The 13587-nt window shown below is 40.5% G+C and overlaps 1 protein-coding gene across 1 annotated transcript; it reads left to right on the top strand.

Annotated features, from left to right (window-relative positions):
* The first annotated feature begins 1718 nt into the window (after nucleotides 1-1718).
* GREM1 (gremlin 1, DAN family BMP antagonist) lies at nucleotides 1719-10693 on the top strand. The gene is made up of 2 exons (XM_081934369.1): nucleotides 1719-1856; nucleotides 9976-10693. Exon 2 carries the CDS (start codon nucleotides 9977-9979, stop codon nucleotides 10526-10528), a length of 552 nt encoding a protein of 183 aa, XP_081790495.1. The 5' UTR covers nucleotides 1719-1856; nucleotide 9976; the 3' UTR covers nucleotides 10529-10693.
* The last annotated feature ends 2894 nt before the right edge of the window (nucleotides 10694-13587 follow it).

Raw genomic sequence — 13587 nt, forward strand, 5'->3', positions numbered from 1 at the left:
TCCTGCAGAACCATCTCACTTGTTACAGCTTCCCCCATGGTTGGGAGATGTTTTCCCACTGCTGGTGACAAGAGACTCAAGCCATCACTTCGTCAATCTATATGCCACATACAACTTCTATCCCATATCATTCAAATACATAGCCTATCACATTTTGCAACATGCAAAACCAGGATATCAGCACATCTATGCATCAGCACAGACACAGCTGAGGCAGAAGAGGACACTGCCTCAAGGAGAATGATATAATTTTCTGCCAACTTAAAAATGGGGAGATTATGCATTTTAACTCAATAATAGAATACGGTCAAAATCTGGCAATCCCTCCCTAGGATTAACTTCTTTATTTCTCCAGCACACCATCCATATCGAGCCCAGTAAAACAATCCTACCTACTGCTTTACCATCAGCTGTAAGTTCTCTAAGCATCGCTTTTGTCTTCCTACTATTTAAGAGTAATCCAAAGTTTTCAGATTTATTTTTTCTTTTTATAATCAGCTCTTCTAAATCATCCTTACCTTTAGAATGTCTTCACCAGAAGCTCCTATACCCACAACTCTCTTGCCCATGAGGTTAAGGTGGTGTCTTCTCAAGATATGGGCACTACACTTGGTCTATCTACACTTCTATAGAAAACGTTTAGTTCAGATTTTCTTCCTCCCCCTCCTTTCTCTCTTTCCATCTTACTTTCACAAGTATAATGGGACATCTAAAATTGTTGCAGTCAAATCTTAGATCTCCCACCAAGCTATTAATATATTCTGATCTACCATATGCCTATCTCAAATCTAGGCTGCATGATACTAGATCTATAAATTGATTGACATTAGAACTGTAATAGCTGATGGGGTATCTAGAACTATGAATTAATTTCTAAATATGGGTAGATTTGTTCCACGAGAGCCAGCTTTGGTTAGTGGTTAAGGCATCAACCTAGAAACCAGGGGACCCACTTTAGGCCAAAGCCAGCTGGATGACCTTGGGCCAGTCACTCTCTCTCAGCCCCAGGAAGGAGGCACTGGCAAATTACGTCTGAATTCTTGCCAAGAAAACTACAGGGACTTGTCCAGTTAAGTCCCACAGCCTCAAAGGCACTAACAAAAAATGCTCCATTATGCAACTTTAAAAACCCACCAAGGCTTCTAGTTCAGGAATTTTACAGGATGGGATACCGACAAAGATCCTGTTTTGATACTTATTCCAAGATTATAGTTCATAGCTAGAAGTCTGGGGTTGGAAATCTTGCTTTTGGTAACTCACAATGCCCTCTTACAGTGCTCCTTGTCGTGAGGATGTGGATACATGCATTCTTTCCACAACGTTACACAATAAGAATTAAGCACTGGAAACAAGGCTGCAGCGGTATTAAAAACAACAACAGTGCACTTCTCCTGGCCGCGTGTCCACCCACAATTTTGTAAGAGGCTCGAACTGGAAACGACAGCGCCAGCTCATGAGCAATCCTCACAATTCTTCACAAAATCAGGGCTAGGATGGAAGAAAAACGGGGTTTTCACGTGCTTCCTCTTCCATCCCATGGGTAGGACCTGCATGTGTTGTCTCCGTCTGTGGGGAAAGGTTCTCACCCCAGCTCTCGCTCTGCGTGTGAATAGTAGGGAATTGCTAGGCGTGAGGGGTTCTTTTTTTTGGGGGGGGGGGGACGCCAATTCTGGCGGCGGCTACGGCTGGAAGCGGTTAGGGGGAGGATTGAGAGGCCTCAGCCAATGACACGGAGGGCCGCTCTCAGCTGGCAGGCATTTAAATGGCAGCTAGCGCGCCGCGTTCCCAAATCCGAGGCAGAAGCCCGAGCGCCTTACGCGGGAAGAGCAGCGGCGAAGCTTCGGTCGTCGTCGCAGGTGAGGCACAGCGGGCAGGGTCCCGGCTTAGCCTTCGCCGAGGGGAAGGGAAGGGGCGACGCTTCACGTCGTAGAGCAGGAAAGAGCAAGGCTTAAGCGGCGCTTTCTAGCGGAGGGCAGCCGAGCTCAGTGGCGCTACTCCCGAGACGGGGTGCCGAGCGTTGTTCTCGAAGGCTTGGGGAACAAACGCGGAGGGAATCGAGCCGCCTCCTTACCAGGAGTTACACCCAGAGTTCAACGGGATTTATTTTCAGAGTGGAGGGGTGGGTGTGGTGGGTGTTAGGACTTTTTTAGCGTAATTGCTGGCGCGGGAAAGATTGACCGAACTGGGGGGATCGGGGCTTTGCTACTCGTGGTAACCGGAGATTTACCCGGGGGTAAAAGAGGAGGTTCTTGCTTTCTTGACTGCTGGGTGGGAGCTTTCAAACGGAGGCCCCTGCACGTGAAGTACTCGGGAGAAAAGCCTTGCGGGGGGGGGGGTGTTATCCTGTGGTAGAGCCATCGGGGTTAATCAAGGTAGATAATACGCTTCTGTGATTGTTGACTAAGGGCTATACAAGCTCAGCAACTCAGTGCGTTGCAGGCGGTCTCTGGCAGAGACCTTCCCCGTGGTGTGTAAATGGGGACGATCGCCTCGACCTCCTAATTTTGGGGGCCCTTCGCTCAGGGACAGAGAGACAGCAGCCGGCATCTCTCTCCCCTCCCCCGTATCAAGCTTGGCTTCCGAGCCCGCGCGTCTCGCCCTTCTGCCTGCCGGGTTACGAGGACGACGCAACGCCCGGGTAAACGCTGCCCCGAGTAAATCCTGCGATTGGTTTGAAATGTGGCGTCTTCCGCGTCTCAAAGGAGGTTCATGTCTGCCGCGCTGGCACTTGAATTAATAAAGCGGCACCTTAATTATGTAAATTACCTCGCATTGTTTACACCCGAGTAGCAATTGCGGCCGAGTCGCCGTGGCGAGGATGGGAGTAAAAGTTGTCGGGAAGGCGGCGGTGGAGTGGCTAAGTGGAGCAAAAGTGGGAAGATTGGAGGAGAATATCTCCAAATGGGCCCCTTGCGGTGTTTTGCAAGCCGAAAGGCCGATTTCCAATCATAAGGCTCAGGGAGCAGCCGTCGTGGATAGTTGCGTAAAACTTTCCTGCCACGGGCCATTTGCAGCCGTGACAACCCCTTAACAAGGGTAAGACGTTCCCACGATGCCACCGAGAGCGAGAAGCGTCTGCCTTTGACGCCGGTTAGCCAACGATAAGCTGTCGTTTGTGCAGATCTGGTGGGAATTGGATAGATTTCAGCGGCCCAGCGCAGTAGCGCTTCCACAGAAAGGTCGGAGAGAGAAACATTCAGGCAGGAACTATCGCTTTTGCGGACCCAAGGAGTAAGCTACTCCCGCAAGCTGGTCTCTGATTTTGTGGGGAGGTTTCTAGGACAAGCTATGCAAGTGGGTTAAAAGAAAGCAATGGCCTCCCGGCCAGGTTCAGTTACCTCTTTAAAAAAAAAAAACTTTTAAAAGTTTTAATTACAGCCATGGAAGATAAAACAGAAAAAGAAATAGAATAAGAGGTGCAAAATAAATAATGAGAACCTCTACTCCAAGAAATAATTCCCACCCTTATCACAAGTATAAGCAATTTCATCATCTTTTCATCTCATAATTAACAGACCTAAAGCTAATTCATCTAGCAACAGTGTCTCTTAACAAATAGGAAAATCTGATAAGTAATGTGTTCTCCCATCCAGGTGTCTGCAAAAAGTCCATACAGAGCCCTAAAATAACAATATTTAACAAATATAAAATTTGTCATTTCATATATCAACTCACTATTTGCAAAACCATGTTTGGAAGGCATAAAGTGGTCCCAATATACTAGTATGAACAAAAGACTAAAACTTAACAATTACTCCTTTAAAGAGAACAAGCTCTCAAAAACCTCTTACTTTGAGGAAGACAATTAGGTACAAAGGCTACCAGATTAGGATACATAAAGTAACTTCAGGGAGGATGGTTAAATGTCATGTTAACTGTAAGCAAATTCAATGCACAACATTTTCCCAGTCCAGCTGTCAACAAGGCCACAGAGAACTGCCCCAAATAACATTTTACCCCATCTCTTCTCCCCCCCTTCCTTTCTTTATACTGGCTTTGTTTCATCTTACTCTTTTCATTTTATTAAAGTTGTTAAACAAAGAGAAGTGAATCAAAGATTTAGTCTACCATCATCTGATCTTCTGGCTTTCTGACCCCCTCCAAATGTTTGGTAAATCTACATAACTCATGTCAGCACCTTTTTTTAAAAAATCACTCTTAACAAGGGTTACTTAGATACATTACTTTACTGTGGAAATGCTCAGAGGATTTTGTGTTCCTTTATCCACTCTGATATAGCACAGATGATCAAATCCCACATTGATCGAAATGATTAGTGTTTTGATTAAGATTTCTTTGGCAAAGATGAGATAGATGTGTAACATATTGTAGACAGAAGTTAGAATAGAAGCACTAACAGCCTTCTTTATGGAGACACTCTCTTAGACCCAAGTTTAAATCCAAGGCTTCTCTGGAAAACACTTTCAAATTAGTTTAAAATCAAGACTCAAGAGGATGTTAATGCATTAGAACATTGAATCAAACTAAGCAAGAGGAATTTCAGCAGAGACAAATGTGAAGTCTTCCTTTTGGCTGGGAAGAATTTAGCATGGAAGGGGACCATGTTAAGCAACAGTATAGGCAAAAAGGAGTTGAGTGTCTTGATGGATCACAAGCTAAATACAAATTAATAGCAGGATGTGGCTGAATGAAAAAGCAAATGCAATCATACAGTTACTATAGTTTAGATCAAGAGAAGGCATTGTTAATCTACCTCTGGTCACCATAGTTTTTAGACAGTGAAAACCAGGGGTGTGTCCAAAGAAGTAAACATATCCAACATCTTCAAACATTCCTCATTTGTTTTTCTTTCCAAGCCCTTTATTATCTTGCCTAGTCTTCTTTCGACACACCCCTGATTTTCTCGGTCTAAAAACTATGGTGATCAGAGGTAGAGTAACCATGTCTTTAAAAGATGGAAGGTAGAGATGGAAGGTAGAGTAACTTGCTTTAAAAGATGGAAGACTAGGTGAGGAATGTTGAAGGTGTTGGATATGTTTACCATGGAAAAGGCAAAACTATGGCAGGACAAGAAACTGAGTTCCAATTATAAGTTAGTTGCACATCAGAAAAATTATCTGACAGTAACATCGGAGATTGAATAGTGATGGATCTCATTTACCACTAGAAATGATCAACAGAGTCTGGATGACCATCTTTGGGGGATGATGTAATAGTGGGCTCTCACACTAGAATTAGATGTTCTGAAATATATCTTTGATCGTTACATTCTGTTATATCTGTTTCCATCTTTTAAAGCGAGTTTAAAGGTTTGACCTGGTTTGAGAGGACCCAGAATCAGGGTTCTATCTAATCAAAGTATTCACTGGTGATTTTGGATTACCATAGTTAGTCTCTCTTTCATCCTAACTTACCTGATATGATTGGTACTGGAATGAAATTTGGTGAGAGGGCATCTCTGCCTTGATCTCTCACAGAAAAGTTGAAATTTAAATAAGTTCCTTGATAGATAAATTAGTTTCCAAAAAGTATACCAATTGAATGATTTTCAGTAGGATATATTAAAATATCTATATATGATCCATTGATATTTATTGTTGAAAGCCAGTTTGGTGTAGTGGTGAGATAATGAGTTCTAGTTCCACCTCAGGCACACAGCTGTCTGGGTGACCATGGGCCAGACACTGTCTCTCAGCACCAGGAAGCGGGCAATAACAAACCCCTTTGGAAAAACCTTGCCAAGAAAACTTCAAGGACTTGCAGAGGCCATTTGCAGGAGTCAAAATTGACTTGCAAAAAACTTAAAAACCCAACATCCACCTCCCCAAACCATCCCTTTAAGGTATTGTCCCACAGCAGAAGAGAAAAGTCAAGTTGATAGTTTTAAGTTCATGTTTATAATTTAATTTGCAATTTTAAAAAAACCTTTGCTCTTGGTAGAATGTTATTGTTTCAGTAGATTTTTTTTAAAGCTTCAAAGAAACTTCCGTCTTTATGCTAAGAAAAGTATTGTAAACTCTTTCTTAGGACAATATAGTCTCCTCTCTCCTCATCTGCAGGACAGATCTGTGATTGCAATTTGCAATTCAGTTTATATTGAGTCTCTCTGTAAAAGGATGAAGGCATTAGCAACCACTTGTTTGGGTGCTTCTCTCTGGCTCTTTAACTAGAAAGGGAAAATTAAAAGGAGCAAGACTGCAGGCTTACAAGGTTAGTACTGTACTGCCACCCGAAAACTTGCAATTATGATTATGCCAGTAGGGCATTGTTATTGTGTTTGCTTTGTAACTCAGGATGCTGTTGCTTGTTTAGCAATAGTTTTAGAGATGTGTTTAATTTTTACTGTGCTGAATTTATTATTTTCAATATTCAGTTATTCATAATTAATAATCGAGTAAACTTATTTCTAATGCTTGTAAATCCTTGTTTATTCATTTGCATTCTACTCTTGTATTTTCTTTCTTCTTCCTGCTAATATATTTTCTCTAAAATGTCTTGGAGGGAGAGAGAGATCACTGATATTGTGCCCTCTGACTTCGATATCACATTTAAAAAAAATCTCAAGCAAAATAAAAGATGTAATATCACTGCATTTCTTGGCAAATCTGTAACCTTCACTGATGAAAATAACTCAGTTGTATCCTATCTGTGAATAATCCAGGTCATCAGGCTAGAATAGAAGCAAAGCTGAACTGAAAGGATTCCTTTTTTGGCCAAAAGTAAATTATTGGATATTATATCCAAAATACAATCTTTCCTATTCTCAGTGTAAATCTATCTATCACGGTCTGCAAGACTAAGCTTCATATTAAAGACTGATTCAAGTAGAGATGATGAATAACAATTTATAAAAATATTGGTTTAAATCTAATAAATAAATCTAATATTGGTTTAAATCTAATGGGGGTGAGTATGGAGGTGGCCCCAGTGTGGGCTATAGCAGCAGGTGTGACATGAGATCGTTGTTGCCCAATCAACTGTAGGTCTGTTGGAAGTGGAGGGGAAATTATACCTTTGGCTTCGTTTTGATTTCTGGTGACTTCACCTGCAGTTTTCTTGGCAGCATTTTTCCAAAGTGGCTTGCCAATTCTTTCTAACTAAAGCCAAAATAAATGACTAGGTTAAGATTAACCAGCTGGCTTTGTGGCTAACACAGGACTAGAACTCAGTTTTCTGGTCTTTAATCAATTATCTGAATTATCTGAAACTACCCCAAACTACCTTTCAACAGTTAATGTTGATTGATGATTATATGTCATCAGGTCGTTATTGACTTTCCACATAGACTTTCTCCATGATGACCTGTCCCAAATTTGGTCTCTTGGATCTACTAATAGTACACTTATCCCTGCTGTAACTCAGTTTACACCTTGGTGCTTGCTATCATCTTCTATTTCTCTACCACTTTCCCTAGTATTAGAATCTTCTTCAGAGAGCTAGGACTTCACATAATATGTCCAAAAAGGGGGTGTATATGAGTCTGTCTGTTTGTCTGTCTGTAAATGAGGACCCAGATTGTTGGGGGCAATATGCTGACTCTGTAAATCTCTTAGATGCGGCTGTAAAGCACTATGAAGTATATAAATCTTAAGTGTTATTGCTAAAGCCCGTATAACTTACTGGAGAAGTTAATTTAATGTAATTGGAATTCCATTGACTACTTCATCTGAAGTCTCATGCTTATTCTGGATCTTAAGAACGGGCCAAATTCTGGGCAACTGGAAATGTGGTATTAAAGCCATCGGGAACTTTGAGGCTTGTCGGGTACCTTGGGGTTTAATCAAATCCCTGATTATTTCCATTCATGCTAAATCATATCTGTGTCCTTGGTTTTATTTCCTAGATCTTTCTCTTCCTACAGAGAATTTCTTTATACGGTAATGTTAGTTTTTTGTTTATCTCACTCTTGTCTCTTTTTTCTTGTCATTTTTCGCTCTGTCCTTTTGGAATCAGAGTTTATGCTTCTTTGTTTAACATGATCATGCCATAAATAAATGCGAACTGCTTTTTACTAAAGAAAGATCACCTGGCTTGGGGTTTGATGTCATATGAATCAGGTCAGGATTGTAGAAAGCTACCAGTTGAAATCCCCCCCCCCTTTTTTTAATTGGGGGTTTACTACAGTGCGCATGAGATTCAAATGCTGAGGATTTAACATTAGTTGCCAATTATAATTTAGGAGTACGGTAATTGCCAAAGCCTACATGTAGATCTTTTTTGGCTCATGTTGATCTGAGAAAACAAAAGTTTTGAAATTTCTAAAACAAAATTAAGTAATTACATCCTAAAAGAAACATGTAAAGTAACAGGAAAATTATGGCCTAGCCTGACTGGAGGCCAAGAAATGCAAAATGCGACAGTATTACAATAAACATTAATTTTACCCTTTGGTTTAGATTCTTAAACATTTTGTGTTAGATTGGGTAATGGATAGGCACACACAGGCTTAATGGTAACAACAGCTCTTTATTAAGTACAACAAGTGAGAACAATCCAGCGAAGGTTGAGTCTGACAGCAGCCCTTTTATAGGGAGCTGTCAGACCCTTCGACCAATAGGATTAAACCTCTGTTCCCACCGGAACAGAGGACCTTGGTGGAAACCACTGTAATTGGTATGAGTATCTAACATTTTGTGTTCAGAAACTATATTGCATTTTAACTAGAAGTTAAACTCTATTTTATTGTAGCAATGTTTTTCTTAAATTAATGACCTGAACTTGTTTTGTCTAAATGAGCTTTGTTCACAGGTAACTCAGCTTCAAGTGAGGCTTGGTGAGCACATTTTGGTTTTTCTTCTGCATTTTCCTAGGGGAAAATGTTCCAATCTTTAAGGAAATGTGTTAGCAAATATATAATCTTTGAAATACTTTTTCCCCTTTCTCAGATTCCCAGCAGATCTAAGCAATGTATATGTGGAAAGGCTAAATCATTTTGCATTCTCATAGAATCCTAATCTGAGCAGTACCAATAGATAGAGGGGCCACAATTTTTTGCAGTGGGAGCAAAAACATGCCAAAATTCTAACCCTGTTTGTCCATTTTTCCCCCTCCACAACTCCATACTGCAAATTGGAAAAGGGAAAAAAATGTAATCAACTAGAAGTTGTATTAACGGTCTATGCAGTCTTGCTGTCAATTTCTCTAAAAATTCAAATAGAAAAATGGGAATCACTTTCGGTGGGAAGGTAATAGCATTCCATGTGCCTTTGGCATTTACTCATGCTGGCCACATGACCACGGAGTCATCTTCGGACAGCGCTGGATCTTCCGCTTTGAAACGGAGATGAGCACCATCCCCTTAGAGTCGGGAAGGACTAGCACATATATGCGAGAGGAACCTTTACCTTTTAGTATTACTTTTGTTTTTGTTTAACTAACTTTTCTGAAAATCGAGTTTCTATGTTTTGTTTTGTTTTGAAATCCATTCTCTTCAGCCACAAAACCCTTATCGTGATCCTATCTTTGAGACTGGCAATTAAGTGTGTTGAGTGATAATTATGCTACCGCAAACCCATTTTATGGAGTCTGAATCTAGTGGGGAAAATGTTGAGGATGACATTTCCTTTGCAGATCTTTCAAGAAATGAAAGAAATTTTAAAATTTTGTGGAGGGTCATAGTGTGAAAGCACCGAATTTCATTTAAAGTATTTTCATGAAATATTTGAACTTATTTGTTTTCTTTGGTGTTACCTGGTTTCTATTTACATTTTTTAATGTAAATAAAGGAGCTGGGTGAATAAAATAACCTTGGTTGGAACACTTAATGTAACACTTATTTGTCACAGTCCATTCATGTAAGCATTCAACATTTGCACCACTGACTTGACTCAAATAATAAAGTCCAGTATATTAACTTGATGCTATTGTTGTTGTTAGTAAGCATAGTATAAATAGATTAAGTTTCAGTCCAGTTTCTGAATTTTTCTTGTGCAGAAAATCTTTTTTGTAATGTTGGATATACTTTTTGATTGGTAGAAAACAACCTGATTATAATATTTCTTTTTGTATTCTTAGAATGGCTCGCGCAATTTCTGCGGTTGGAGTCCTCCTTTTGTTCAGTCTTCTGCTGCCCTCAGCAGAGGGCAGCAAGAGGAATCGTGGATCACAAGGAACCATCCCTTCTCCTGACAAGGCCCAGCCCAATGACTCCGAACAGACTCAGCAGCCGCCCCCGCCACCAGGCTCCAGACCCCGGGGAAAGGAGAAGAAGGCCAAATCTACTGAAGAGGTGCTGGAATCAAGCCAAGAGGCATTGCATGTCACGGAACGAAAGTATCTGAAAAGGGATTGGTGCAAAACGCAGCCGCTGAAGCAAACAATCCAAGAGGAAGGCTGCAGAAGCCAAACCATCATTAATAGATTCTGTTATGGCCAGTGCAATTCATTCTATATCCCAAGGCATATCCATAGGGAAGAAGGTTCCTTCCAATCGTGTTCATTCTGCAAACCAAAAAAATTCACCACCATGGTGGTTACCTTGTCTTGTCCAGAAATGCAGCCTCCAATCAAGAAAAAGAGGATCACACGAGTGAAAGAATGCCGCTGTATATCCATAGACTTGGACTAGGAGGGATCATGGAGGATAGTCTGCTCACCAGTGCATTTTCTCCTTCAAACCAGGCATCTTAACCTCTTTAGGTATGTCCAAATGGGACATGAATCAAAGAGAATTGCAACAAAGAGTATGTGTAGGTGTGAACTTCAGCTTTGAAAATAAATCATTTGGAGTGTACCCTAGGCTTAGTAATACACTAATTGCTCCCGCCCTGGGATTCTGCACTTGAATCTGTGCCATTGACTCTCTCACGATCATCAGTAGCAGTATCTGTCGTAGATTTGGAGGCATTTTTCACATTTAGTTATGTTCTGAGGAAACCGTGGAAAGGAATTAAGTTAATTGCAGTGAGTGCCATTGTGTTGGAGAAGGAAGCTTGCATATTATCACCTTCATTTGGACATTAAGTAGCCACTTCTAGAGCTAAGAAGGAAAGACAAACAGGGAAGGCAGAAAAATCAATGAAAGAAAGAAAAGTGATGTACCGTATTTATTTGAGTATAACGCGCAAAATTTTCTACCCAAAAAAGGAATCAAAGTTTGGGTGCGCGTTAGAAACGAGGGCTGGGGTGGGGTGGCAGTGGCGGCCGGTCCATTTACAAATTGTAAATTCGCACTGCACCTTTTCCGGGCTGCAGCCGCTCACTGTACGCGAGGGCGAAGAAAAAAAAACGTCCCCTCGTCGCATACAGTGGGCGGCCCAAACTGGGGGTGAGAATTCTTATTATCCGCTGTATGGTCGCCGCTTCATTTCCTCGCCTCGCTCACACGTTACGGTAAGCATTGCTTTTGTACAATTCAGTGTTTTGCGTACCGTAATTCAGTGTTCTTCATATTTTAATTGATATACTGGTACCCGTTAGATGGCAACTCAGGGTATCAAGAGAAAACGTTCTGCATATGACGCTTCATTCAAGCTCAAAGTTGTTGATCATGCTGAAATTCACGGAAATCGAGCAGCTAGCCGAGAATTCACTGTACCAGAGATGAATGATTTTTATCATGGCCGCACGTGTTCAACAACGTTTTTTTGTCAATTACAATGCTTGGTGTGAAACAAAATTTTATACCGATTTTTAATCGAAAATTAGGGGTGCGCGTTATACTCGAATAAATACGGTATACACCATCCCCTTGAATATCTTGAATGTTATTTCTGATTGCATTTCTCAAGCCAACAGCATCCTTCAATACTGTATATATTCGTCTATAAACCCATCTGCTGATAATCTGACCCTTGAATTTTTTGCTTGGACATCAACCAATTTTTTCAAGGTACCATCTTCCATTGAAGGTGTCTGCTTCTTGCATACCATAATTGTTATGGTTGTCTAACCTTCCTCTACTATAGAAGTATAGAAAGAAAGGAGGGATAAAGTTTTTTTCTCCTTTCTACTTGCTTTCTTAAGTGATCTGATTATATGGAGGAGAAAGCCATCAGGCAACCCCATTGCACAAGCTGAAGGGGCACTAGCTGGGCCTGAAATATTCTTGCTACTCACTAAAATACCATGAAAAATGTCTCACTCATGGCAAAACTGACACTTGAAATTTTGATTTGTTTCAATTTTCACAGTTGGGTTACCCATGGGTGGCAATTTTTAATGACGTTTTGCTTAAATATTTGAGACCCTGCTTATTTGCAGATGGGCTTATATAGGGATATACATACAAGTACTTTAAAAATTTGGAGGGGAAAACATATCAAAACTACCTATAGGTAAGTTTATCCATGGATAAACCAACCCAAATTTGGGGGATTAATTGGCACCTAAAATTTTCAGCTTTTCCATGAGTATATATGGTAATATTAACTCTTAATTGCACAGTTACTCTTTTTAAAGTCAACTTGTCCAATACGTATGTTGACAATTATTATAAGTGCATATATGTCCCACATAGTCAGCTCATACAGAAAGTGAAGCATTGCAATAGCCATTTTAAACTCCAAATATCACAGTTTAACAATTTTTAGGGAAGTTCCTAAATAACCTTATTGATGCTTCCCAATTTTTTTTCAATCTGTCATGAGTGGAATATGGAAGAAGTTAAGATAATGTATAGTTTTGAATGTGAACCTGGCTAAAGAAATGCTTCTTCCATGATGTAATCATGACAGATGCATGATCTTACTAGAGAATTCCATTTTCAGACAGTCAGATTCCTACCATTACACGTAGCTGTTGGTCACTTAAGACAAAAGGGATGACAGAATATACCCGCTATATATTTTTTGCACTTTTTCTGAAAGTTGTGAAGGTTAGGATTAGCTAGATAGACCAGTGTTTTTCAATACTTAGCAACCTTGAGATTCAACTTTAACTCTCAGAATTCCCCCGGCCAGCATCACCTTAATTGCATGATATTAATTGTGGTTGAATATATACAGAATGTGACTCTCGGTGAGACTCTGTGTGACATTCAGGTAGCCAGTTTTCTTAACATGCATAGCTGGCAGCTGGAAATCATAATATCCATGAAGTTGCACTAGGGAAGAGAATCTGCCCTGCCTCTTCCGTGGAGTGTATCTCCAAAGCTGACTGGCAATCTCCTGAAGTGGTGTTAATGCTATATCTTTTAATTACTATAGTGCTGGTAGTCTAGTGGATATAGCAAAGTTATGGATCACCTGATGATGCCAGCTTCTGTGGAATATTGCTGCTTCCTTACAGACAAGAAGATAGCCTTAAGCAGTGTTGCTGTGTGTATGTGTATGTGTACCTCCAGTCTGGTATCTGATGTAGTCTTCTGGGCTGAAATATTTGTTGACGGACGAGTGGTGTTAGAAGAGCTGCAAAAAAAAAAACATTCCCAACTAATTGGGAATTTATGTGGGAACCAAATGGATTGTAGATTCAACCTGATCTTTATGCCTAGTTGCATTTTTTATGTGGAAAAGAGAAGCAAGAATGTGCTCGAAGACTGGAAGAAACTTGTGAGTTTGTTAAAACAGTGACAATTATGTGGCTGCATAGAAGGTAACAGGTGACATTTCTGCCTTGTTAAACTGTTACATCATTGGTCTATAATCTATCATATTTTAAGCATTACCTGGTCATTATGGTACAGTG

Source organism: Natrix helvetica (assembly GCF_964273705.1).
Source record: "Natrix helvetica genome assembly, chromosome: 1".
Lineage (NCBI taxonomy): Eukaryota > Metazoa > Chordata > Lepidosauria > Squamata > Natricidae > Natrix > Natrix helvetica.